Source organism: Rhinolophus hipposideros, assembly GCF_964194185.1.
Source record: "Rhinolophus hipposideros genome assembly, chromosome: 2".
Lineage (NCBI taxonomy): Eukaryota > Metazoa > Chordata > Mammalia > Chiroptera > Rhinolophidae > Rhinolophus > Rhinolophus hipposideros.
Window position 1 is genome coordinate 104,514,414 of NC_138048.1, and position 26,335 is coordinate 104,540,748.

Consider the following 26,335-nt stretch of genomic DNA (forward strand, 5'->3'; position numbering starts at 1 on the left):
TTTTGCTCTGGTGGCCGTGGATTTGATGTTCCCATCAAATTTACCGTGTAGTAATTATATATTAATCCATTGCTTAGCCTGCTGATAGAATCTCTCTACATAATTACGTATTTATTTCCTTGTAGATTTCCTATTAGAAGAAATGTATCATTGTATATAACATTATTCATGAGTTTAACTTTGATGAAATATTTACTAGTATTGACTGCATGACTAACTTTCATAGTGAGCACCTAGAAGAGTTATAGCTTGTCTTATATATTTTATAATATGTTTTATCTTTGTAAGGATCAGTGAACTGGAATATTGGGTGTGATTCCAAGGTCTGTTTTCAAATTTTAAATTTCCTTGTGCATTGAACATATCTATGTGATCTTTTTCATAAAGACAAAGCGAATTAAAAGAATGACCATGCCCTTTCATCTACCCAAGGGTTTGGAATTCAACTTGGACAGAATTCTGTTAAGCCAGTGGATTCATAGATCAAAGTCATTACAATTATTGCAGAAGCAAACCTGAAACTTAAAACCAACAAAATCAGTAGTCCAAGTGAGGGGCTCTTATATAAATGCGTTTGGATCCAATAGAGATTAAAAAAATTAAGGTACCTTCATGGGAAGTATTTGATAAGACAGGTATGAGTAAACAGGAATGAGCCCAGGGGGCAGCTGTTTAGCTTCAGGGGCAGGCTTCTGGCTCCAAATTAAGTTTACACAACATCTGAAAAGGTTGTGATAGCAAGCTTAATCACACCCTCCTTCACCCCAATGGACAAAGCTGACCACAATGGAAGATTCCCCTACAGGCTGAAGCAAGTTACATCCTGTTTAGAAAAGTATAAAACCCCAGCTAAACAGACACACTCAGAGCAGTTGTCTACTCTAGATTCTGCCCCTGGCAACTTCTCCACCACTGTTTTTCTTCTTAAATAAATTTTCTGACTTCTACCCCTTTGTGCCTTATGAATTCTTTCACGACTTGCGAGCGACCACGACAGTATTGACCAGTAGGTCTTTTACGGTATTCTTAATGTTTTACAATTCAATTAGATGAATAATAAAAAAAAATACTCACTGAACTAGAATATCAATTTCTAACAAGGGCCTCATCTTAAAAACCATTAGCATCATAACCACTGTGTGACACTACCTAGTTTAATTGGCATATACACTAAAGACTCTACTTGTTGACAGTGATGCTAGGTTCCAAGCTATGACTTTTTCTACCATTCAGAGAATCTGTGGGTCTTTTGTGCTGGTGACTCTGGACTTAAGAGATTAGACCTGTGCCTGCTAACATGCTGTGGATTAGTTGGTATTGTCCACAAACCTATTCCAAACCTAAATCATTACAAGCTAATTACACCTCAAACATTTCCTAGTCCCACTCCATATTTTGCCATCACAGCCTTGTCTGTTCTGTGATGATACTGGCAACCTCACTATATATTTCATTCAGGTCTCAGGAGAGAACATCTCATGATCCTTTTCCTTACAGAGAACCAGTCCGGGGATCCTCAAACCGAGTGGCAAGTCCTTTGAACACTTTTCAGTCTTCAAGACTAGAGGTAGGAAGAAGGGCAGGGCGGACAAAGGGCAGGGGTGGTACAGAAATGAGAACGGAAGGGAGGTGGTGAGTACGGCAGGGCAGTTGTTCCTACTCCCCGTGAGGCAGAGTTGACATGGTGAAGTTAGTATGCATGTAAGGCAATGAAATTAGGCAGGGGTTTTGGATCAGGAATCAAAGAAATGCAATGTAAATAACTGTTTAACAGTATCTTTTCTTGAGCTGGATGGCAGATCTTTGGGGTAAGTGTTCATCAACGATGCTACAAAAGAACACTTGTATTTCAATAGTTTCATGATTTGAACAGTAGTAGAAGGGAAGCAGGGACCAATAAATGTGGGAGAGATTAATGGTGAATTTTGTAGGCCAAATTTAATTAGGTGTGCATGGCCCTAATGACAATGGAGAAGTGTTTGTAAGCTTCCCTTGTTGTTTTAGATATGAAGTCTATCACCAGGAACAATGTATATTTTCAAAGGGAATAAACCCTGCATTGTCTGTTTATTTCAGATCCACTTGGTCTTTAATATTTACACTTCAACAAAAAAAATTGCATTTCTCATTTTGCTGGAGGATTTATTTTAATTAATTCTACTTCTTAAAAATGTGTATCCTGTTTATGTAGCTTAAGAGCTTAGAGCATTACACCACTCATCTATTCCAAACCTAAATCATTGCAAGCTATTTCTACCTCAAGCACTCTGTTTTTTAACAGTTCTGTCTGAAGTTTCTGAACTACACCTGAAAGGTTTAACCATCAAACCATTCTTTCTTCTCTTTAGATTATCCCGCCTATGCAATATCTGCACATAAACCTTCAGCTGACTTGGAGTAAAGCTCCTAAAAATCAAGTTGAAATAATCGTGGGTCTTGATCCCCAATGCAGTGCTACCAACAAAATCCATTTTGATTTTCAGCTCCATACATTCAGCAACAATTTCAGCACAGAACTTGACCTCACGCAAGATGGATTTTGAACAACGCTTGATGAAACATCCACACAGTACATATGCGTCAAATAGACTTTAGCTATCGAAAGAGGAAAACACATAATCGCCAGGGATGTGGGTTTTGCAAGATTGTGTGGTTTTCCATTCCAAACCAAAAGCAAAGAATAAATTTCAAGTTACTCACTCATGGACTCTGTCAACTTGGCCATTGTTGTAGTTTCTTCTTTGTGCTTTTCCTGGGGGTGAGAAGAAAAGACGATTTATGTATAAGGCACATCTTAGCTATGAATGAACACGATGGGCTCTAGCTCTACAGCTCTAGCTCTCTCCCTTCGTTTTCCTATGTGAAAATTTGGTCACTGACGATAAAATGAACTAAAAACTCTCACATTATAGCTATATGATCAGTTAGTCACTGAAAAGAGATTTTTCTAGGACATTAAAAAACTTGCCACTGCTCTTGGAAATGAGCGTCTGTCACACTGATCTTGGATATATATAATTGGTGACGCACGACCAGTTTCTAGAACCTCTTTGACACTGGAGTTCTGACATCCACACGCCAATCCTCTCCTCTCTATTTTCTCCTGTGGAAGCTTTTCTGGTATTTTTGGAGCTGGTATTTTTGAAGTCATTTGGCTTCTTTTTATCCTAAAAGCTAAATAGGGTTTATACATTTTTCTTTGTCTTACTTTTTTGAGGTCCTGGAAGCTTTTCAAAGTCATCACTTTTGATGGGTTTATAACCTTATCTATTTGGGGATGAAAACATTTTGTTTCCACTGGAATATAGGTTATAACCCACTGAGCTTAGAGCCAGAATGATACATACAGAAATTGAATCTGTCCTAATTAAAAAATTACTTTGGGGATATTAAGAATAATGTTCATCTCCACTGAAAAGTGTTCTTCAATTTCTTCATGTTTCTTTAATTTTCTGACATGTACAGCAACTGAACTCTTGGCCACTATTATTTTTCTTTTTTGAAAACTTCTTTTTCTAATTATGAAACTAATACATGCTCATTATTTAAAAACTCAGAAAATATTGAAAAATTATAAATCAGAAAATATAGTGCTCTCATAATACCACCCATAGAGGAAACTACTATCATATTTTGGTGAACACCTTTTTATTTCCATTTCTATACCTGTGAACATATACAAATATGGAAATATGATCACAGTTCTATAAATATAAATGTCTATATGCTACATACAATGTTGTAAGTTGGTCTTTCACTTAATACCATATCCTCCATCTTTCTATGTCAATAAGGTTAGAATACATCATAATTTTTTAATGATTGCATAGCATTTGTCATAGGTTATGCCATAATTTCCTTAACCAGATTCCATTTAATTTGCTTACAATTTTCCACGACTATAAAATGCCATGATGAGCATTCCTGAACTCACCTCTTGGTGTCCTCATCCTTTAACTACTGAGGATAATTAGGGTTAGGTAAGGGAAGGTCAAACAGTATGACTATTAAGAATTTTGACGATTGTCCCCCACGAAGGTTGGGTCTGATAGTGTATAAAGTGTTCATTTCCTTACATTCTTGTGAATTTGTCAATGGCATTAGCACACTTCCTTCCTCAATCTATGCTGAACTGATAGGCAAAAAGTGGTATCTTGTTATTTCATACTGTCGTTTTACTTTCTCTGATCTTTTCTTTATGGACAATCAGACCATTCCTTCACGTGTAATCAGTACGTCATCAGTGACTCTCAGTGTCCTGTTGCAATGCTCCATCTCCCCTGCCATCAACAATTTCAGTTCTTAGAAGTCAAAGGTGGCACTTATTTTTCAACACGGCTGTTGTACAATGCCGAACACATCACAGCTGCTTGGCTAGCACTTGAGTTGATGTGTTACGGTTTGGGTGCGGAAGTACAGTTGACAAAATCACTATTCACCCTTCTAGTGCCATTAAGAGTCTACTTTGCGTGTCAACAAACAGCATTTTGCATCACAAGTAGATGCTTGATTTTCACAAGCCCTGTATTCATAGCAATGAAATCAGGGCAATGCCTCTTACTTAAACGAATCATTGCCCTTGAGAACAGAGGAGTTAAGGGAACGTAATCCACCATCCTACCCGCAGTGGCACTTAACCCGTGATATTAGGCTGCCATGTAGTTTAAATCGAGATGCGGAGAAATAGCCTGGCTATTGGAGAGGCTAAGAGTATCGTATAGTAGAGACAAATAAGACAGGCAGAGAAGAACGTGTCACCCCAACACTGGTCCACAGTAGTATGCACAGAGGCTGCTTCCAGGACAGGTTGACCCTAGTGGTTTGCAATTCACACATGGAAGCAATTCCGTGGTGAGAACTCAGTGGAGCTCATCCTTGACCTGTGGGAAACTTGTTCTGTCTCTGCCTGCTCTGTCGTTGATGCTGCACTTCACCTCTTAGGCCAGTCTGCTGTGGGTTAGGCGCCTCCTACTCGCTCTCTCCTGGCTCTGTACCTCCTGTCAGTCTCTGGAGCACTGACCTCTTCACCTTGGCTCTCCTTTGACGGCCGCAGTGGTGAGACTCTCCAAACCACAGGCTCCCAGATTCCAGGCATTCTATCCTTACAAAGCCCTGTCACATCGGCCTTTCCTCCTGTGTGTCACCACTTTACCTCTTGTGACCAAGGACCCTGCCATCGGTTTTTATCCCAATCTTGTTGCTTTGGGGTCCTTGCAGCTATTCTTATTCAGATGTGTTGGATATCCTAGTTCTGGAGACATCAAATACGACCTGCATCAGCACTTTTCCCTTCTCTGTAGTTAAACGGAAACTTCTGACATCGATGGGGTAGGGACCCTTAAAAATCCTAAATTTAGCTCTCTCAGTTTGACTTATCTATATCATAACTTACGGTGGAAATCATGACGTATATTTCTGTGTAAGTACTTTAGTTATTCTATGGGTCTTTAAACTCCTCATGTCCTTCCCTCATTATCAGAAAGTTGAGGTTTGCCTGGCATGTATCCCCATGAGCACTGACATTCCATTCTCCATCCTAAGCAAATTCTCCTTTTTCTAAAGTCAAGGGTTTCCTCTAAAGTAAATTTCCAGTTATAAGATTTACAACACTGGGAAGGGACTTAGAATTGTAGCATATTTATCCTGGAAGAAATTCTTCTAGAGATCATCAAGTCCAACCCCATAGTGATGCAGTCGGCAAAACTTCTTATGCCAAGAAAGGAATTTACATCAAGCTGGTCTCTTCCCCTTGTCAATAACCTCTACTGCCCCGAAACCTCAAGGTCTACCATACATGAATGTATCGAGACACGATTCCATATACAATAATCTGGTGCTGTGTCTGCCTTCTTTGTATCTTTGTTCAAGCAATCTCGTTCTCAGCAATATCCCTGATTTCCACAAATGGCTGATGACTTCCAAATGTATTTATCCAGTTCTGATCTCCCCATCAAACTCCGGCTCTCTACTAGACAGTCCCATGCACATGCTCCATGGATGTTCCAAACGAACATGGTCAAAGCTACTCTCTATTCCCCAGGACTCCTCCCCAGGGCTCCCCATCCCACCCCAGCCACTCACACTTGGGCTTCTTTTTCCACTCTCTGTCTTTGGCTTATGGGATTACCACCCACATTATGCCTAAGCTAGAAATGTGGAAACCCCTGCCTCTTTTTTATTCCTTACGCCTGATATGTCATGTATTCAATTTGACCTTCCTTAGCTGCTGTCTCTTAAAGGGACCGTAAATGTGGCTTCCAGCTGCCTCCAGCCTCACGCGCAGCACTGAGAGTTTGTCTTGAAACAATCCCTGGGGAGTCTATCTAAAGTGCAAACTTGACCCAGTCACCCTCTGCTCAAAATCCTTCAGTCCCCCTCTAACAAATGAGGAGGGAACCCTTGTCTTTCAGCCAGGCCTGGTTGCCCGATGCCTCTAGGCTCTCCACTCACTTTAGTTGGAGCTGCCTTCCTGCCTTGGCAATCACTGTTCCTTCTCCCTAGACACTTCACTTTCCATCTCCTCCTTGTGTTCCCCAAATCCATCCCTAAGAACGCCACTGGACACCACTATTCTTCCTGACCATCTTTCTGACTTTTATTTCTAAAAATGCTGATGCTCAAATTTGTCCTGTATCACATCCATAATTTGCTATGGAGATAAGGGACTCCAGAACTTCTGGAAAAACCACGTCTTGCCACCCAATATCCTCACTGGGGGCTCCCATCGACACAACCATAATGGCTGTGAGACAGTACATGGTAGACCAGATGTCTCTGCCACTCACGCTGCCCATCTCCTACGGTATTACCCATCATGAGTGCCAACAGCTGGTGACCACATGCCCCCACCCCCATTTCCAACATCCTCTACCAGAATACAAGGTTCTAGAACCGTGACATGCCTCTTGGAAGAGCTGGGTTCTTTTGCCCTCGGAAGCACTCCTTTTACAATTGTGTTTCTACACATTTAATAGAACAACGAAAACATTTAAAATTGGGGGGAATCATGATGATGTGTTTGGGCAAAACATGCCCACAGATACTGAAAAAAAAATCGTAAGTGTCTTGTGAAAATCATACCAAACTCCTTAGGCATTGACCATCGGGGGCAGTGGGTATTTAATTTTGTTTTTGTCTGACTGTATTCTCTCTTCCACACCTGGGAATGTAAATAAAAGCTCCGTGGTTTGCTTGGTGTGTGTGTGTGTGTATGTGTGTGTGTGTGTGTGTGTGTGTGTGTGTGTGATGTATACCCACACTTGTATTTTAGCTAAGGAGAGTGTGGTTTTCTACTGGAACCATGCCAGATATATCCCTCTCTGACTGTCTGAAATGATAGAGGGGTTTTTAATGAAGGCAATTATAGCAGAGTCTGACTGTAGCTCAGCAGTAGGACTAATACACTATGAGGCAGGCAGGGAGAGGGGGGAGAGAGAGCGAGAGAGTGAGAGCGAGAGAGCGAGAGAGACTTATGAACGCCAAGCTTCTGGTGGGGGGGCTTCTCAGCTGGGCCCCCTCACACACAGCGGACAGGGCTCAGTGGACCTGAGTGAGGTCCACATGTTTGGTGTGGTGATGCCTGCCTTTCTGCTCTCCAGAAGTAGTTCTTTAAGGGAAACTCATCATAGTTGATACATTTCAAACCAGTCATATTTCCATCTCAGATATTTTTATCTCTCTAAAATGTGTGCTTATAGTCATCAGAAAACTGTGATTTTTTTCAAGTTACAACCATTTAAAGAAACATGTATATAAAGTGAGAAATCATAATGCGGCTTTATGACCTGGTATCCTCAATTGGACCTCATCTCCAGGTTGAAACAGGGGCCCTCAAATCTGCCCCTTTGTTCTTAGGCTTCTCTACAAATGTGCCAGCTGTGGCCCACTTCCTCTTTCCTGACATGATACCACAGCAGGTCACCTGAGGACTGATTTAAAAAGAAATGTCACACTCTCAGCTAGCCAATCAAATAAATGTTCTTATAATATGGTACCAGATATATTGCTTTGAGTTGCTGCAGGCAGGAGGATTTAAGAGCCACAAATTAGCATTTTTTTTCCTAATAGAAATAAGTGGCCAGCATTCCAGCGGGGTTTGGGACGTACAAATATAGTAACCCCTAACATTTATGTCACATTTATTATAGCCTGGCACTATGTGACATGCATCACTAGACAATCTCATTTAATTCTCACAATGACCCTATGAAATAGGTGCTGCCATCCCCACCTTGCAGATGGAAAAATTGAGGCACAGAGAGGTTGAGCAAATTGCCCCAGGTCGCACAGCTGGTAAGGAGTAGAGCTGGGTGTCCAACTCATGAAAGTTCTACCTCATGGAACCATAGTAGGCTTCACAGAGGAAGAACATCAATGTGTCAAGAAGGGAAGAAGATTGATGGGGGGAGAGAAGGAGCAAGGCACACTATTCCAGACAGGGAACAGTATGACTAGAGGTGGGGAAGCTTGGTCTGAGGAACAGCAGGTGACATGAGGCCAAGTGTGAGAAGAATAGCAGGGGACTAGCTTATAAAGTTAGGGCATAAACATGGAGGGCCCTGGCAACAGGCTGAGTCTGTCAGGAGGGAGACTGAGGCTGGACTTGGGATGCTTGAAGCTGTGGTGGGGGAGGGGACCAAGGCCTGAACCTGTGTGAGCACCTTGGAGAAACCCAGAGCGCGCAATCTCTCCTGGAAGCTAAAGGTCATGGCGATTTGAAGAATTAAAAACGTGTCCATCAGAAGGTGATACCATTTTACATAGGAGAGTTAGTTTTTATCCTGATTTACTCAGCTAAAGACTCCCAAAGTGATTTAAAGTTTTCATCATTTGGGGTAAAAAAAAAATCTGAAGGGGCATGCTTGAAGAAGAAGATAAAATTCTTACTGGGCAGGCCACACAGGAGGCTCTTGGTGATAGAACCCCCTTTGCAAAAGGCTGAGAGCCCCTGCTTCACTCAGACACCCTTCCTAAGGTCCTATGTACATGTCACCCTGCTGGGTTCTGGGTGACGCCGTTGGTGCGGCTGTGTGGATGAGACGAGGGAAGGTCCTAAGACCCTGAGGCATTCGGATGTCTTCCAAAAAGGAATTAGATCAGAGTGGAGCTTCTGCTTGTACCGACATCACCTCAGGTCAGCTGTGCTTCAGGGGCAGTCTCAAGTGGCAGGCGAGGTTGGGAGTAGGGACTGGGTGCTTTCTTGAGCACACGAGCTTCTCTTCCCTAGAGCCACGGGTTGAGGGCTAAGAGAAAACTGCTGGGCCACATGGGGGCAGAGTTTCTCCCAACCCCACCTCTGCATGAGTCCTGCCCTGCTTACAACCCTGTGGCCACAGTCTAGACTCCATCATCGATTTCCAGGCAACATTTCCTGAATGCCCAGGGTGGTTGGTTTCTCGGAATATTGATGAACAAGTCATTCCTCCTTTCCTAGAGCTCCTAAAAGTATCATAAAATATAGGACAAGCATTACCACCAATGTCACATCAAGAAATTTCTTTGAAAGAAAACACTGAGCTAAACTGCAGAGAGACACGGAAGATGTCTGGGTGGCTGAAGCACTCAGAGCCCTTGATGCTGCTGCCAACCATCAGTGGGCACTCATGCTCCCAGGATGCATTTGTGCTAGGTTTGCCGAGGGCTCCCCAGGACTCCACTGCAAAGGGCTGAGTCTCGGAAGCACAGGGACTCTCCCCTTGGCCTCTCACACAACCTATTGCTTTCTTTTGGACCAGCAGCTCTCGGAGGGTCTGGCCTCGCCTCCAGGGCTATCTTCCAGGAATGCTAAACCTTACAATGGTTGATGCCTCTCCCACCTGCCTTCATCTGAGGCACAAACCTTGCTAAACCATCTCTGTTCACAAGAAGACAGGAAGCAGATGCCATGTTGTTTCCTTTCTTGCCTCCCCCCTTTTTTTTCTGTTTGTTTTTTTTGTTGTTGTTGTTGCCCACGATCCAAGTTCTGGGCACACTGAGCCATCCAGAAGCTGCTCTGCACTCCCAGCTCCATAGAATGTCAGAACTCTCCCATGCAAGACCTGGCTTTCACCTGCCTCCCCAGGACCATGTCCCATCACTCCTCGGTTCTAAGCTGTGGCACAGCAAACGGGCCCCTTTCAGTACCTGAACACATTGCGTTGGTTCATCCCTTTTCTTGCTTTATTTGCCTGCAAAGTGAACTCCTACTTGTCTTCTAGGACTCAGCTCAGGTTTGACTTCTTATTTGACATGGTCCCTGGGTACCCTTTTCCCCATGACCACTTTCTCTGCACCCCATCATCTGTGCATACTTCTGTCTTAGGACTTCTCATTCCTGGAGCCACAACTTCCAAAGTTACAGAACAAGCCAGAGGCAACTTTAAAGTCATGACAACTTTAGCAACAAGTGGAAAACTGAAAAAGAATGAATCTCTTTGTTTCCAAAGAAAAAGAAACAGACTCTCCAAACAACACTGAAGAATGCGTAGAATGAATAGGGTTTCTTGGATGAGTCATGACTTTTTTGACATGGGATACTGGCTGATCATTTGTCGAGAATGTTCTAGAGGATTTTCTGCTCCAGGAAGTGGTGCAATGAAATGATTTGTGAAAACCCTTTAAAATTGTTTCAGGGATGTGGTCATAGTTCAAGGAAAAAGAAATCCCAACCCCTTTTGTTTTAATTTTTATGGAGTTTTTAAAAATTATTATTTAATCAGAGGCGGGTGGTGAGTGTAGCAGTGGAGGTAAAGTGGGAATGATGATAGGGACGAACTGGCAAAATAACTAGTAGCCGGTTAGTTACTTTGACATCTAAGGAATATTTAGAAAAAAATCACCTAACAGGTTGACCCTGTTGGAAGGAGTCACTCCAGTCCAGTGGTGAGCTTGCTATTTTCACAACACTTGTGTTTGTCTAATGTTGTTTTAGGGAGCCCTGTGCAACGGTGCTGTGAAGGCTCCTGGTTCCCCAGAGAAAGCCACTGCTCGATGCTCCAGACTTGCTGGCCTTTTAACTTCTGCCTATAGTTTCCACTGGAGCCAGCTTCCTCTCCTAGAGCCGTGCTGTGCTGTGTGAGACAATCTGTCCTGTACTCCCTCGAGAACTGGATGGGTTATAGTGAAGAGCAAGAGATTCACTCGTTCGGTCATTCATCGCTCAGCTTTGTGAGGCTATGATAATGTACCTCCGTTGGGAGGGCCATGATCGTTTTCTTTTTTTTTTTTTTTTTACAGGGGATTAATCCAATGCTAAAATTGAAGACTAACTTGCTCAACAGTAGATAACCCATGTGGAAATTCCTCAATCAGATGGGGAACCCAGTGGAGCACAGTAACAGTTCCTTCCCAAGCCAGGCCACTCTTGGGCTGTCAGCATCCATGGAAGTGGTGTGAATGCTTCTTCTCAAAGCAGAACACCATCCCTGCTAATGTGGGGCACAGGGGAGTTAAAAGGGCAATGGAGAGCCCCAGTTATTGCAATCACCCAGCGAGTCAGCCTGTTACTTATGTATGGAAGAAAGGGCATAGGGGACAAGGAGATGTGATTCTTCAACCTCTCATCTGTGTCAATAGTTATAAAAGATACTAAGTTGGAGGAATATTTTTAAAAATGTTATTTTGCAAAATTCCGTTTCATAACCAAATGTGACATTTACTGGGCTGGAGAATGAGGAACATTTATTGATAGAAATCATATCATTTTCTTGTGTTTTTTTTCCACGTGTTTTCCACTTGAACTTCTGTTTGGGCAGAGGAGGGAAAGAAGAGGAAAGTCACTCTTTCATTAGGTACCTCACAACTGATTCTCAGCAGCAGAGATCTTTGAGAAGAAAGGAAAACAAGGAAATGCCATTGTTAGCTCCTTCTTCTGTTGTTCTTTTGTCTCTTCCCTGTCTTTATTTATAATTAATTTTCTGATTTGAGTTTCTGGAAAGATGGAATCGATGTACTCTATTCCTCCCACTAAGTACTACCAAAAATCCCTGGACATTATATATAAAAAAAACATGAAAAGTGGAGAGAAGAGGCAGACGGGCCAGAGACCTTAGGGCCTGAGGAATAGCATGGCGGTGAATTTCCCATCTAGTTTTTTCTTCTTATATCTCAGACTGGATACTGGAGAAACTGGCAATTTGGAAATTGTCAATGGGTAAAGACAAAAATGCCCCAAGAAAAGTCAGCCCTCTCTAGCCAGCTAACCAGGAAAGAGGCAGCCTAGAAAGACAGAAGTCTTAGGGACCAGAATCACTCTATTCCAACCAAACATCACAGACAAAACTGCAACCCTACCCCAAGAGCAGATGATGAGAAGGGAGCCTAGACTCCCACCCTTGTCAGGCGATAACAAAGCACCTCAAGCCTCTTGCCCAGGTGGTGTCAGAGAAGACAGGGTGAGGAGACCAGATTTCTCTCCGTGCTGAGGTATAATGAGCCTCCCTCACTGAGACCACATGGAGAGCCTGGACTTCTCTCCAGATTTAGCAGTAAGGAAGGAGCTGTCCCCATTCCCCCTGGGGTACTGTTAGAAGAATGCTAGTGTAGGGTCAGGACATCCGCTACCACTCAGCAGTAACGATGCCGCCCCCCAAAGTGTAGTGGAGACTACATGGGAAGCATTAATGAGGCGCTCTCTTGTTCCAGCCAGGGTCCTATCACTGGAGTCCCAGTGAGGAGCCTGAACTCTCATTCTCACCCAGTGGTTATGAGGATGTCAATGTCCTCACCCCAGTGTCAATGGAGACTGATGTCCCTCTAGGCAGTAATGAGATGGTGCCTCCCTCACTCACCAGAGTGGTGTCAGAGCAGGCCTGCTATAATACAAGATTTAAATGAGATATAGTCTTATAACATAAGACCCCAAATGTCTAGCTTCCAATGAAAAAGTTCACTTGTCACAACAAGAATCTGAATGAGATCAAACTGAATGAGAAAAGACAGACACTGACATTGACATGACACAGATTTTAGAATTATCTGAGGATTTTAAAACGATCATCATAAAAATGCTTCAACAAGCAATCACAAACATAACTGAAACAAATTTAAACAAAAGTCTCAGCAAGGAAATAATAAGCCTCAGCTTATTAATTCAGGAGGTGTAGATAAGAACAACATGGAAATTTTAGAACTAAGATTTACAATAGCTGAAATAAAAATCTTAATGAGTGGGATCAGCAGCAGAGTGGAGGGGACACAGGAAAGAAGCAGCGAATTTGAGGATAGAATAATAGAAATTATTCAATCTGAACAATAGAGAAAACATAGACTGAAAAAGAAAGGAACAGGGCCTTAGGAACATGTGGGGCTGTAATAAAAGATCTAACATTCATGTCATAGAGAACCAGGAGGAGAGGAGAAAGAGCGTGAGATTGAAAAGGTATTCAAAAGAATAATGGCTGAAAAGTTCCCAATTTTTATAAAAAAATGAATCTACAGATTCAAGAAACTGAGTGAATCTTATACAGGATAAATCTAAAGAAAACCACACAAAGACCCATCAGAATCAAACTTCTGAAAATGAGAAAAATCTTGAAAGCATGCAGAGCAATGATACATTACCAATAGGGGAAAAATAATTCAAATGACACTGGATTTTTCATCAGAAACCATGGAGGCAGAAGGATATAGCACAATATTTTTCAATTACTGAAGGAAAGGAACCACCAACCGGGAATTCTATTCCAGCATGAATTAAGGGGGAGTCACGGCATTCTTAGGTGAAAGAAAAAAAGAGCAGCCTCACACCCAAGGCATGGTGAAAGGAAGTTATTACACAAAGAGAAAATAATAAAATAAGGTTTTGTAGTACCTCATAAAGGGAGAAAGGACATGGAAAGAGCAAATATATTGGTAAATACAAAAGACTTTATATTTTGTGTAATGGTATAGGTAGGTTGAAAGTAAAAGAATGGAAAAAATATATTCCACAAACAATAATCAAAAGAAAGCTGGTGTGGCTATATTATATAGAATAGACTCCCGAGCAAAGAAAATACCAGGGATGGAAAGAAACATTACATAACAATAAAGGGTCAAACCAACCAAGAATACATAGCAATCCTAAATATACGCACCAAACAACAGAGATGCAAAATATGTGAAGCCAAAACCAATAGAATTGAAAGGAGCAATATGCAAACCTACAAATACAGTTGAAAGCTTAAGCATGCCTATCCCAACTGTTGCTAGAACAACTAGAGAGAAAATCAGCAAAGACAGAGGAACTCAGCCACACCATCAACCAGTGGGACCTTTTCAACATGCATAGAACACTCCACCCTAGCCACAGCAGAATACACATTATTTTCAGGTGTCCACAGAATATATACCAAGACAGACCATAAAAACAGACCTCCACAACCTTAAAAGAACTGAAATCACACAGATTATGTTTTCTGACCACATGGAATTAAATAAAAATAAAAATCTTGTTTTTCTCTTTCTGTTTGTTTCCTCTATCCATTTTTATTTTTCCTCTTTTTCCAATTTGTGCCACCCTCCACACCCCACCACTGTGAGCTGCCCTCACTCGCACTGCAGTAGAATGTAGTTCACGGGAGTTTTGGAGTGGGATGTGGCCGTCATGCTCCGGGGCTTTAAAGGAAGGAGAAGAATGGACTTTACATTCTCATACGCCTTTCGATTAGAACCCTTTCTTTCCTCTTGGAGCATTACCATGTCCCTCACCTTGCTCTGGTCTCACTATCCCTTCCTACAGAAAACCAGAGAGAGAAGAATGGTTGACGTTCTGAATCTGTGTCACTGAAAATGGGTTTGCATCATTTGTATAATTTAAGCAGTTTTGTGACAAAAAAAATTAAGTGGAGCAGAAAAAAATAGCTTTCCTTATGTTTCAGGAGACCTGGAAATTCAAAAGGCAGAAGTCGAGAGGGACAGCATCTGCTGGGGACCCCCTGTCCCTGTGGACCAGCCATTGCGTAACCAGGTGCCATGTTCATGTGGCCCTCTGGGTGCTGCCAAGCCATGAAGCCCTTCCTGTTCACAGGTGGAGAATCTCTCAGAAACATGTATTCCCAATAATGGGCTGCTCACTGACAAGTTCGTGGCTCCCAATTGTTTGATATTTATCAATAGTAGGAAAGGAAAACTGACTCCAGCCACCATTAGGTGCAAGGTGGGCTATTGGCCAAGCATGGCTGGGAGCCTGTCTCTGACAGGCAGCAGCTGCTCCCTCCCTGTCGCTGAGGACAACAGAAGGCAACGGGGAGGGATGGTGCTTTCTCCACCAGTTGGGAGCCATGGGCAGAAACACGGGGTGGGGTGTCCAAGCACCATTTTTTGAAGGTCTTCAGGCTCCCTGCATTTAAAAATAAGTCTCATAATTCTGCTTTCTAAATACCACAGAGGCAATTCCATACAATGTGTGGCATTCACTGAGGCCATATTTCTTGGGGTAGGGGCGGGGATAGAATTACTGTGCTGAAAGTAGCAACCAGCTTAAACACTTTCACTTCCTTCCTGTGGCCTGGCCCCGTTCCCCCTGGAGACCCTGCTACCATCTCTCTTGCTCTCTCACTGCTCCTTGCTTTCACTTCCTGGACTCAGGGTGACTTTGTGGCTCTGGCCCATATGTGGGAAGCAGCCTCTCTGTTCCTGGCTCTCTATCTCTACCTAGATAAGCAAGTCTGCCTGAGGACAGGTGTGGAGAAAATCCTTGTTCTTAGGAGATAACACACTCAAATACTTCGTGGTGAAGTGACCTGGCATCTACAATGAGTGCTCAAGTGGTTCAAAACAGAGAGGAACCACACCCATTCGGCAATGCAACACCGTTAATGGTTGAGGGCTCTAGGTGAAGGGTACGTGGGTGTACCGTGTTAGTCTTGTGACTTTTCTGTTGGTTTGAAAGTTTTCAAAATTAAAAAAAAAAATGAGACAAATCTGCCTGGTAAGGATAAGCCCCTTCTCTTCAGCCTCGGGTCCGAACAATGGTCTCTGCACTGGGGGAGGTGTGTGGCCAGGGTGCCGACATGGGAAAATGCAATGTCTCCAATGTAGACTTCCTGAATTGAAATTGTTGGGGATAGAAGCAAAGACTAGCGATTTCTTGAATCCATTCTCTGTGGAGATACCTCATTTTAAGATGGTAGGACAAAGCCTTCTCTGCCTTTTTCAGAAAACAGCAAAGAGACCCAGACGTAGAAAATGAATGTTCATTTTTGATGAAACTAGGAAATCTATATTATCCCAAGGCATGTATGGTGGTATGCACATGACGTGCTGCAGAAATTGGGCCAGGGGGAAGGCAGTCAGTGACAAAGGGGGATGGGTCCTGCAGGCCTGTGACAGACGGCAGGGCACGGCCTTTTCTATCCTGGAGGCACAGACAACGCATGACCAATATTTAGAACAAGATGAAGGTGTAGGACTGGCTGTGGGAGTGGTCTGGACAGTGTGTGACACCAAGAGGGGCCAGAGAGAACAGAAGGAAATGAGAAAATGCTCAGATCTGTAAGAAGCAGGCTCTCCGTGCGGCGGATGAAAGAGAAACTGATGAGTAGCATTTCTGTGGCTGCCAATCTTTGTTGTCTGTAGTGATATAAGGACCAAACCCTCTGACAAAACCCAGTATTAGGGCTTCATGTTGAGCCAGAGATAATGGCTAAGTGAAAAAGCTGTTTATGAAAGCGAGTGGATGGGTAGTTTCCCACTTGTGTTTAAGAAAGTACATAAATGTATTTTAAGTTTTTCTAGGCTGTATAACTAGGCACCTATAAACACACACACACGTATGTGTGAATACATAGAGAATTTCTGGAAGGATACAGAGGAAACTGGTAACTGGGCGCAGGTGTCTTTGGGAAGAAGGCTGAGAACTGGAGTCTAGAGAGGATTTTCACTGTCTGTGATTTTGTATCTTTTATTTTAACTGGGTTTTTATGACTTTCTTTGAAATATATAAATTACTTCCAAAGCCACACAGGTAATTCTGATCTGCATGGGAGGCCGAGCAGCCCTGGCTTTTCATTTTAGGGCTTCTGACAACCTAATGACTGTTTCATTGCATCTCAGTGGTAGGGATAAAGATGATGATTGCTGTCTCTATTTCATGTGGGTTTTTGGCAGACCAGCAGATGGTCTTATTGATTACTTGTGTCTGAAGTTTCCTCGTTTCAATAGGTTATAGTCAACTTAAAAATGGTAAAAAAACAAAATCTCAATTACGGTGTTATAAAGCACTGGGCCTCTCGATGTTACCATTTCAATTTTTGTCTTAATGTTACAGTGCTCCATTGCAACTTCCCCGAATTAATAGAATGCCTCTAGCTTAGCTCCCTGACTCTGGACTCTTTGTCCTTCGTCTCACTCTTCCCCATTCTCCACCCTGCGGATCTTTTCTATCATGGCTCCCTATAGGCACTGCATCAGATATACTCTGCTCTCTGGCTCTGAATGCCCATTGTAACTCGGCCCCAGCCTGCCCATCACACTGTTCAGGTACCTGCTGGCCACTTGCATGATCCTTATTTCCATCTTTGCTCCTGTTGCCTCCCAGTTGGGAATAATCTCAAACCTAACTACTCTTCCGTCTTACATGGATTCCTTGCTCTCCTGAGTCCTACTATACTCACCATGAATATCTCACAAGTTAACCTTTACTTGTTCTCTGGTTACCTCATCTGTGATTTTTCTCCAACTTGAGTTTAACCCCTTTCGGGGGCAGACCATGGAGTGCTATGCTCTAAGTCAATCCTGGATCCGGCCATTTCCCACCCTCTTCACAGCTACCACCTGAGTTCAAGGCACCACCCCGCTTCGCCTGGTCCACTCCTGACTGGTCGCCTTGATGTCCCTCTTGTGCCTTCTGGAGTTCGTTCTCTACATGGAAGCTGGAGCCATTGTCGGCTTTGAGCATTAGGTCGTGATGTTACTCTTAGGCTTAAAATCTTTCAAGCACTGTCTAGTGCACTTGTGATAAGATCTAAGCTTCAGGGCACCGATGAGTCCCTGCAGGGGATATTGAAGCACATTCCCCATAGCTCACTGCCACACCCTGGGGTTCCTTGATCTTTCCACTTGCCAAGTTCATTCCTTCCCAGGCACTGCATTTGCCAGGGAAGCTCTTCCTCTATGTCTTTGGTCTCTCTCTCTGTCAAATCCTTCAGGTCATGGTCAAAATGTCCCCTCCTCCTAAGCCTTCCTGACACCTTATCGAGTGTAGAGCTCCTCTCTCCCCCCATCACTTCCTAACTCTTTCCTTGCTTAATTTCTCTTTGTAACATTCATCTTCACTATGTATGAGAATGGAAAATGTCACCTGGACTCAGGCTGCCTCGGTTTATATCTCAGCTCCCCTACTTAAGCTGTGTGACATTGGGCAAGTCCCGAACTTCCCTCTGCTCAGTTTTTTCATCTGGAGAATGGATGTAACACGATACCCAACTTATGGGACTGTCATGAGGAATGACAAGCACTTAGAGGGGTGTCAGGCAGACTACGTAAGTATTTGCTTTATAATAAAATTGGTATTTATTTACTCATTGTTGCTTGAGTCCCGACTCTAGATGGCCAACTCTGGTGGATTAGTAACAAAGCACCATAGACTTAGTGGCCACACACAACAGAAACGTATCTTCTCATAATTCTAGAGGCTGGAAGTACAAGATCAGGTATCAACAGGGTTGATTTCTCTTGAGGCCTCTCTCCTTGGCTTGTAGATGACCATCTTCTCCCCTTGCCTTCACCTGGTCGTCCCTCCGTACCCATCTGTGTCCTAATCTCTTCTTATAAGGACACTAGTCATATTGGATTAGAGCCCACCCTAGTGACCTCATTTTAACTTAGTTACGTCTTATAAGACTCTGTCTCCAAATATGGTCCCATTCTGAGGTATGGAAGGTTAGGACTTCAGCATACGAATTTGGGGGGACACAATTCAGCTCCCTCCATTGGGAGGGCAAGGATTACAACGTGCACACTAGGTATCTCAGCAGTTAGGAATGTGTGCCGCACATTTCAGTTTCTCCATAGCCACCTCTTGAACCCATGGGCGTGTCTCCTACCTCCTGGCTCTTACTCCACCCAGTGTATCCCATTTCTCCAGAACTATCTCTTGAGAACATGCCAGGACCTCCTACCTGCGTCTCTTGCTCTGCCCTGTGTCCAGGAAGCACGGGCGACGGAACACTGAGGACAGGAGACTTTTGAGGACCATGGACTCAAAGAGAAGCACCACGTTGCGGCTCAAGTCACTTGAGCCCTTCCCTTCCCTTCCATCACCATATATCTGGGTGGCGAACACACAATGGGATTTACAGATGATGTAATACAGAATTGTACACCTGAAATCTATGTAATTTCACTAACAATTGTCACCCCAATAAATTAAAAAAACAAGTGACCCCTTCCCAGTCCAGTAGGGGTCCACCAGCCTCTCTGAGGAGCTGACTGGCGTGGGACTTTTTGGTGATTTAGGGACAGGGAAAGGAAAGGGACGCACTGCGCACTGAGCCGTTGGCAGCAGGGCAGCCGGCCAGCACACAGGTAGGGAGGTGGTTCAAGAACCACAGCAGGACAGATCTCTAATCAAATGAAGCCAGCTGCTGCTCCTTCCTGGGCGCTGCTCCCCAATGCCTTGGCTGGGGCCTGGAAGACAGCACTCTTGGAACGGGCGTCCGACCACACAGGGGATGTCAGCATTCCAATGGTTGGAATAGCTCCTCTGAGTGCTGTAGGAAAGGGCTGTATTTTACTTACTTACAATCAGGCAAATCTCCCGCTATACTATAGTAAAATCCCACAAAGGTTGTTAGTGAATTTTAAACCCAGGTTTTTGGGAGGATTCACTATTTAAAGTATCTAATATATGCTTTCTGTTTTGTAAATGTGACCTGTATAAACATGTACACACACACACACACACACACACCTCTTTGCCTTGACCTCTGTGAGGATCCAGTATCAAATTCAGATCTAAAAGGAGAAGACTTTACTGAGGAGCTCAAACTCTGTAGCAAATGATGATCCTAGTCTAATCTAAAATATCATGAAAAACTTAGAGACAGCATCTGTCAGCTTTGGGGAGCCTGCTTTACTCTGGGCACCAACCCCTGAATTCTGACTTTGCAGCAGAAGCTGTACCAGGTAAAGACTGTCAGGGGAACGTGAAGACATCGGGTTCCTTCCTCTTAGACTTGTGCTCTCTGGCAGGTTGAATTAGTTAAACATATTTTGGTGGTGTTGTGAAAGCGTATAATGCCCTAAAAATGTAAGTTGCTGAGTCATTCCCCTCAACAGTCTGGGGGTTTAATTGGAATGAGCTAGGGCAGACATCTTGACTGGCATGTGACATCATTTGTTGCCACTATAAAAAAAAGAGTTGAGGCAAAGATGAAAGGGTCAGACTTACAGAAGAATAACCACAGCTGGAAGATTTTCCAGGAGGCAGAACAGAGCCTCTTAAAAAGGCAAAACCGATTTGGACAAGGTGATTTCCAGACAGCTAATAGCAGAGCAGTACCCATGAGGAATTTGGACACTTGATATTAACAGTTGGGAAGAAACTGTGGCTGAAGTTCAATCCAGTAACACTGAGGAGTGAGCGAACCATGTTTTGTATTCCTCTTTCTTTTCTTTAAAACTGTTTCTTTATTTTGCCTTACTTAATCCATTAATAATTAGACGAGTAATGCCTGACTTATAATTAGTTTGTCTTTGTTTAAATTAGTAAGGACATGAATTAATGCCTGGACTGTGCGTTCAAAACTAACCAAGACCATGACCGTGACAACGAGGAGAAACTGAACAGCTCTTTGGCCACATGCTGTAGCCTCAACTTCTTCATTTTGATGGACCTATCACAAGTACCAACTGGGATTTATTGAAGATCTGATTTATAGTGGGTGCAGAGATTTGAAAAGGCTATTTTGGGATTATATTCTTGAGAGTTTATTCTTTAGGAAGTACATCTGTGCTAGACACTTGATATTAACAGTTGGGAAGAAACTGTTGCTGAAGTTCAATCCAGTAAAATAGAGGAGTTTTTTATTTTTAACGTCTTAAGACTCAATTTTGCTTTATTCACAGTGTGTGGGTGACAACTAAAATCAATTTTGGTGCATTAGAAAATAACATTAAAATATTATTAAAATAGGTTTTCACAAGCACTTTGTTACATGTGACAAAATGCATAATTAGCAGGACTTAAAAGATAATGGGTTTTCAAACACTTTATACACAAAAGTTCCACTTCTAAACTAATGTTCAGCTGATATTTACATGCATCGCGGTGACTTGTGTAAGAAACAAATTATTCTACGGTTTACAAAACTTTTATTGCCTGGCATTATTTTTTTAAGCAAGTTGGAAATAAGGAGTTTGTTATTTTGTTGGCAGGGAGATGGAGGAGGGGGGTGGAGCTTATAATATTGGCAGCTTGGAGGTTGAGTCCAAATTGCCTGAAATGACTGGAGCCTGGGAGACACCCTTTGAAAATGTGGGTTCCTCACGGCCAGTGTGTCACCTGGCATCACATACCCTGTTGGAGGGCTAAGGCTGGTGCAAAAACAGCAATGCATTGATGCCTAAGAACCTGATGTCTGATAAAAACACAGGAAAGGAATGTCCGATTTTTAAATAGTTTTTCTTTTTAAAATGCCAGCATTCATATTAGATATTGGTTTGCCAATTCCTTTTGCAATTGCAACAACAACAACAAATACCTAGGAATACACTTAACCAAGGATGTGAAAGACCTATATGCTGAAAACTATAAGACATTTTAAAAGAAATTGAGGAAGACATAAAGAAATGGAAAGACATTCCGTGCTCATGGATTGGAAGAATCAACATAGTTAAAACGGCCATATTACCCAAAGCAATATACAGATTTAATGCAATCCCCATCAAAATCCCAATGGCATTTTTTACAGAAATAGAACAAAAAATCATCAGATTTGTTTGGAACCACAAAAGATCCCGAATAACCAAAGCCATCCTAAGAAAAAAGAACAATGTTGGAGGTATTACACTCCCTGACTTTAGCTTGTATTGCAGGGCTACAATAATCAAAACAGCATGGTATTGGCAGAAAAACAGACACACAGACCAATGGAATAGAATTGAGAACACAGAAATAAACCCATATAAATATGGACAGATAATTTTTGACAAAGAAGCTAAAAACATACAATGGAGAAAAGACAGTCTCTTCAATAAATGGTGCTGGGAGAATTAGATGGCCACGTGCAAAAGAATGAAACTGGACTGCTATCTGTCACCATGCACCAAAATTAATTCAAAATGGATCAAAGACCTAAACATAAGATCTGACACAATAAACTGCATAGAAGAAAACATAGGTACTAAACTTATGGACCGTGGGTTCAAAGAGCATTTTATGAATTTGACTCCAACGGTAAGGGAGGTAAAAGCTGAAATAAACTTAAATGCTTCTGCACAGCAAAAGAAACCATCGACAAAATAAAGAGGCAACCAACTGAATGGGAGAAGATTTTTGTAAACAGTGCCTCCGATAAGGGGCTAATATCCAAAATATAAAAGGAACTTATACAACTCAACAACAAAAAGCCAAACAACCCAATTAAAAAATGGGCAGAGGACCTGAAGAGACATTTCTCCAAAGAGGACATACAAATGGCAAATAGACTTATGAAAAAATGCTCAGCATCACTAATCATCAGAGAAATGCAAATAAAAACCACAATGAGATATCACCTCACCCCAGTCAGAATGGCTTTCATCAACTAGACAAATAGTAACAAGTGTTGGAGAGGCTGTGGAGAAAAAGGAACCCTCATACACTGTTGGTGGGAATGCAGACTGGTGCAGCTGTTATGGAAGGCAGTGTGGAGGTTCCTCAAAAAATTACGAATAGAATTACCGTATGACCCAGCAATCGCTCTCCTGGGTATCTACCCAAAGAATATGAAAACATTTATCCATAAAAACAAGTGTGCTCCAATGTTTATTGCAGCTGTGTTTACAGTGGCCAAGACATGGAAACAACCAAAATGTCCTTCGATAGATGAATGGATAAAGAAGTTGTGGTACATATACACAATGAAATACTATTTGGCGGTAAAAAAAGATGATATAGGAACATTTGTGACAACATGGATGGATCTCGAGAGTATAATGCTAAGTGAAATAAGTCAGACAGAAAAAACAGAGAACCCCATGATTTCACTGATATGTGGTATATGAACCGAAAACAACAAAGGAACAAGACAAACAACTGAAAGAACAAAAACTCATAGGCAGAGACAATAGTTTAGGGGTAACCAGAGGGTAAGGGGGTCGGGGGAGCGGGGCTCTAGAAGAGGGTAAACGGGGTCTAATACATGATGATGGAAAGAAAACTGACTCTGGGTGGTGAACACACAATGTGAGATATAGATAATGTATTACTGAATTGTACACCTGAAATCTATGTAACTTTACTAACAACTGTCGCCCCAATAAACTTCAATTTAAAGAAGAAAAGAAAATATTGGTTTGCCATTGTTTCATACCCTGCAAAGCAAGTCAGGGAAGAGATGAAACCTAGCAGAAGTAAACAAAAATTTACCCATGCTTGTAAGCTTTGTGTGTGATTAGGTATCTTAAAATACAGAGATTTGAAAATATGACTGTGGTTTAGGGATGGGAGTGAGTCAGCTCCTTCTGCTGAGGTCACGTGTTTGAATCACCTTAATTTGTATTGTCAAGGGAGAGGTCTCTTCAAAGTCATCTGCTGCCAGTAAACATACAACTGGCCAACACCCCCTCTCAAAGTGGAGAAGCGTGTGCTTTGTTTTACTTGTACTGCAGTGAAGGCACTAAGGAGTGCTTTCAGGGTCATTAGCACCCCATGACTCCATCAGCCTCCAGTACCCTCAAATAAACTAACAGAAAAGTCAACAGAAAAAAAGACTTCTCTATGCCCATGAAGCCTCAAGGACGCTGGTGACCTGCCTTCACTGCTTAGAACTAGACCCAGGTCTCCTGGACAGAGCCCTCGTCCTAACCCCAAACCTAACCAGTGCACAGACATCTCCATGGCAGTGTTAGAAAAGCTGGAGTCACCACTGACCAGGTAATTTATACACAGGGTACATCCCAGCTGTTGCAAGTGTGTGTTATTTGAGAGAGAGCTGGATCTCCAATGTGATGGTAAAATAGTTAAGACCTATTCTATGTCAGTCGGCATGAACAACAGAAGTGACTTGTATAGAAAAAAAATGGAAGAGACATTGTACACACATTTTCGATAATTGTGGATATTGTTCTTTGACAGCCACGTGCACCCACTTCTACCTCCAGTTCTTGGACATTTTGCAAGGGGCAAGAAAAGAGGGAAGAGAAAGGTGTGAAATGAGGAGCCACGTGTCAGGCCTTTCAGAACTCGCCTTGCTCCCGTGGAATGCGATCCCAGCTGCTCTGCTGGAAAGCTAGAGGGAGAAGCAGCAACCTTAGCTTATCGAATTGAGGATCATCTTGTAAAAGGGTGCACAAGCTTTGAAAGAACTGGTACACAGCATCTTACAGTCAAGTAGGCTTTAAAGAAAGGTGCTGTTGTGAGCATCTTAACGTAAGGTAACTTGGGACCCTGACCCACTCATTGTCTCTAGTTTTTATGGGGTGTCGTAAAATTTCGTCCTGCTGCTTTTTGAGGGGACTGATGCATTCTATGTTGAGGGTAAGTGAATTTTATCAAACGAGGACTTATTTCATCCATGGATTCTCTTTAGAGGTTAATAAGTGATTATCTTTCAGTTTGATCAACCTCCAATTACTCCTCACTGCAGCCTGATGAGGTTAGGAAACCTACATGGTGGAAGGGTTAGCTGTAATTTTTTATGATTAACAAAATGGAAGAAAACAAACAAACAAACAAACAACAAACAAACCTCTTCATCTCAATGGTGTGAAAGTCAAAATTTTCCCCTTCTCAGGGAGCATATCCTCTCAATCTCTGAGCTTCAGAACAGGGGATGTGTAAGCTTCTCTCTCTGTTTGGTTGGTATTTGCATATCATGGAATTGAAGCAAGCGTCACAAACTTGGGTTTAGAGTTTGCTTCCTAACCCCATTAGCACTGTTCCTAACCCCACTAGCACTGAACACGTCAGAGGACAAAGGAGTAAAACGCACCATTATTGGAGTTTCTGTGTTTGCTCTTCTCCCATGTCCTGTAACGATGTCTTCTCTGCTAGTCTACTCTCACGGTGAGACAGGTTACATTAAGGTAATTTGTTACAACTTGTAGATGTTTTATTAGGAGTCAACTTGAAGAAACACACCACGTTTCCAGTTAGTTGCCAATATGCCCATCAGCAACAACTCAGCAACAACGCCTCACAAATACAAAACGTCACGCCCTGAGCAGCTCAGTAGACCAGGAATCCTACCGAGACCAGGTGAAGCAAGAGATGTACACGGAGGCTGAAAGGCCCCAGGGAGGGAGCCAGGTCTAGAACCCAGGGTTTGTGACTACTATGCACCAAGTTTTTCTTTTTCACTCCAGCCCAACTGGATTTGTATCATTAACTCAATTGTTCATTTCCCGAGGGTTGTGTCAACTTGGCCAGGCTACAGTCCCCAGTTATTCACTCAAATGCTAATCTAGGTGTTGCTATGAAAGTATTTTGTAGATGTGATGAAAGACCATAGTAACTGACTTTATCCTTGATGACCTGGGTGGGCCTGACAAAATCAGTTGAAGGGCCCTAAAGTAGGGCTGAGACTTCTCTGAGGGAAGAAATTGCCTGTGGATGGCAGTTTCCACCCAGGCCTGAGAGTTTCAGCCTTCCCTTATTGACAGCCTGGCCAATGGGTTTCTGATTTACCTAGCCAGCCCCTCAACCATGAAAGCCAATTCCTTTCACTACGTCTCTGAATACGTATCTCCTACTGGTTCTACTTCTCTGGCTGAGCCTTGACTGAAATACCAGGGGTCAATTGTAATTAACAAGCGGATCTGACTGGCTGGGAGTGTATCCTGTGGTTTCCATATATGGATGGAAAGAGAAAGTAAGGCTTTGGGAGGTCACAGACTACTGATTTTTTTACTTCATGAAACCAAAGCCTGATCTTTAATATCTTGTCGAGGAATGGACCTGGTCCCAACTGGACACAGAGGCTAGGGTTGGATTCTAATATAGTGACTGACTGGATATTGGCTCACTGCTCAACAGCCACTGGGTAGAAGAGGGAGAGTGGGCAAGAGAAGTGTAGATCAGAAACGCAGTGCAGAAAAGAGTTGAAATGGTCTAATGGCAACTCCTGGGAAGTCAGAGCATCAAGAGATTTACTTGCCACCAGGTCATAGTCAAGATGGGAGGTCGCAGGATGAGCTGGGGTAACCAGTGCCTTCCAGAAAGAGAATGGAGGAC

At 42.7% G+C, this 26,335-nt stretch overlaps 1 protein-coding gene across 2 annotated transcripts in view; it reads right to left on the minus strand.

Annotated features, from left to right (window-relative positions):
- Positions 1–26,335, minus strand: part of KCNJ6 (potassium inwardly rectifying channel subfamily J member 6) — a 234,743-nt gene that overhangs the window by 160,379 nt on the left and 48,029 nt on the right. For both annotated transcript variants that reach the window (XM_081063110.1, XM_081063109.1), the window contains exon 2: positions 2,701–2,752. In XM_081063110.1, coding sequence (XP_080919236.1) covers positions 2,701–2,725 — 25 coding nt within the window. In that variant the 5' untranslated portion in view covers positions 2,726–2,752. The remainder of the gene's footprint in view (positions 1–2,700; positions 2,753–26,335) is intronic.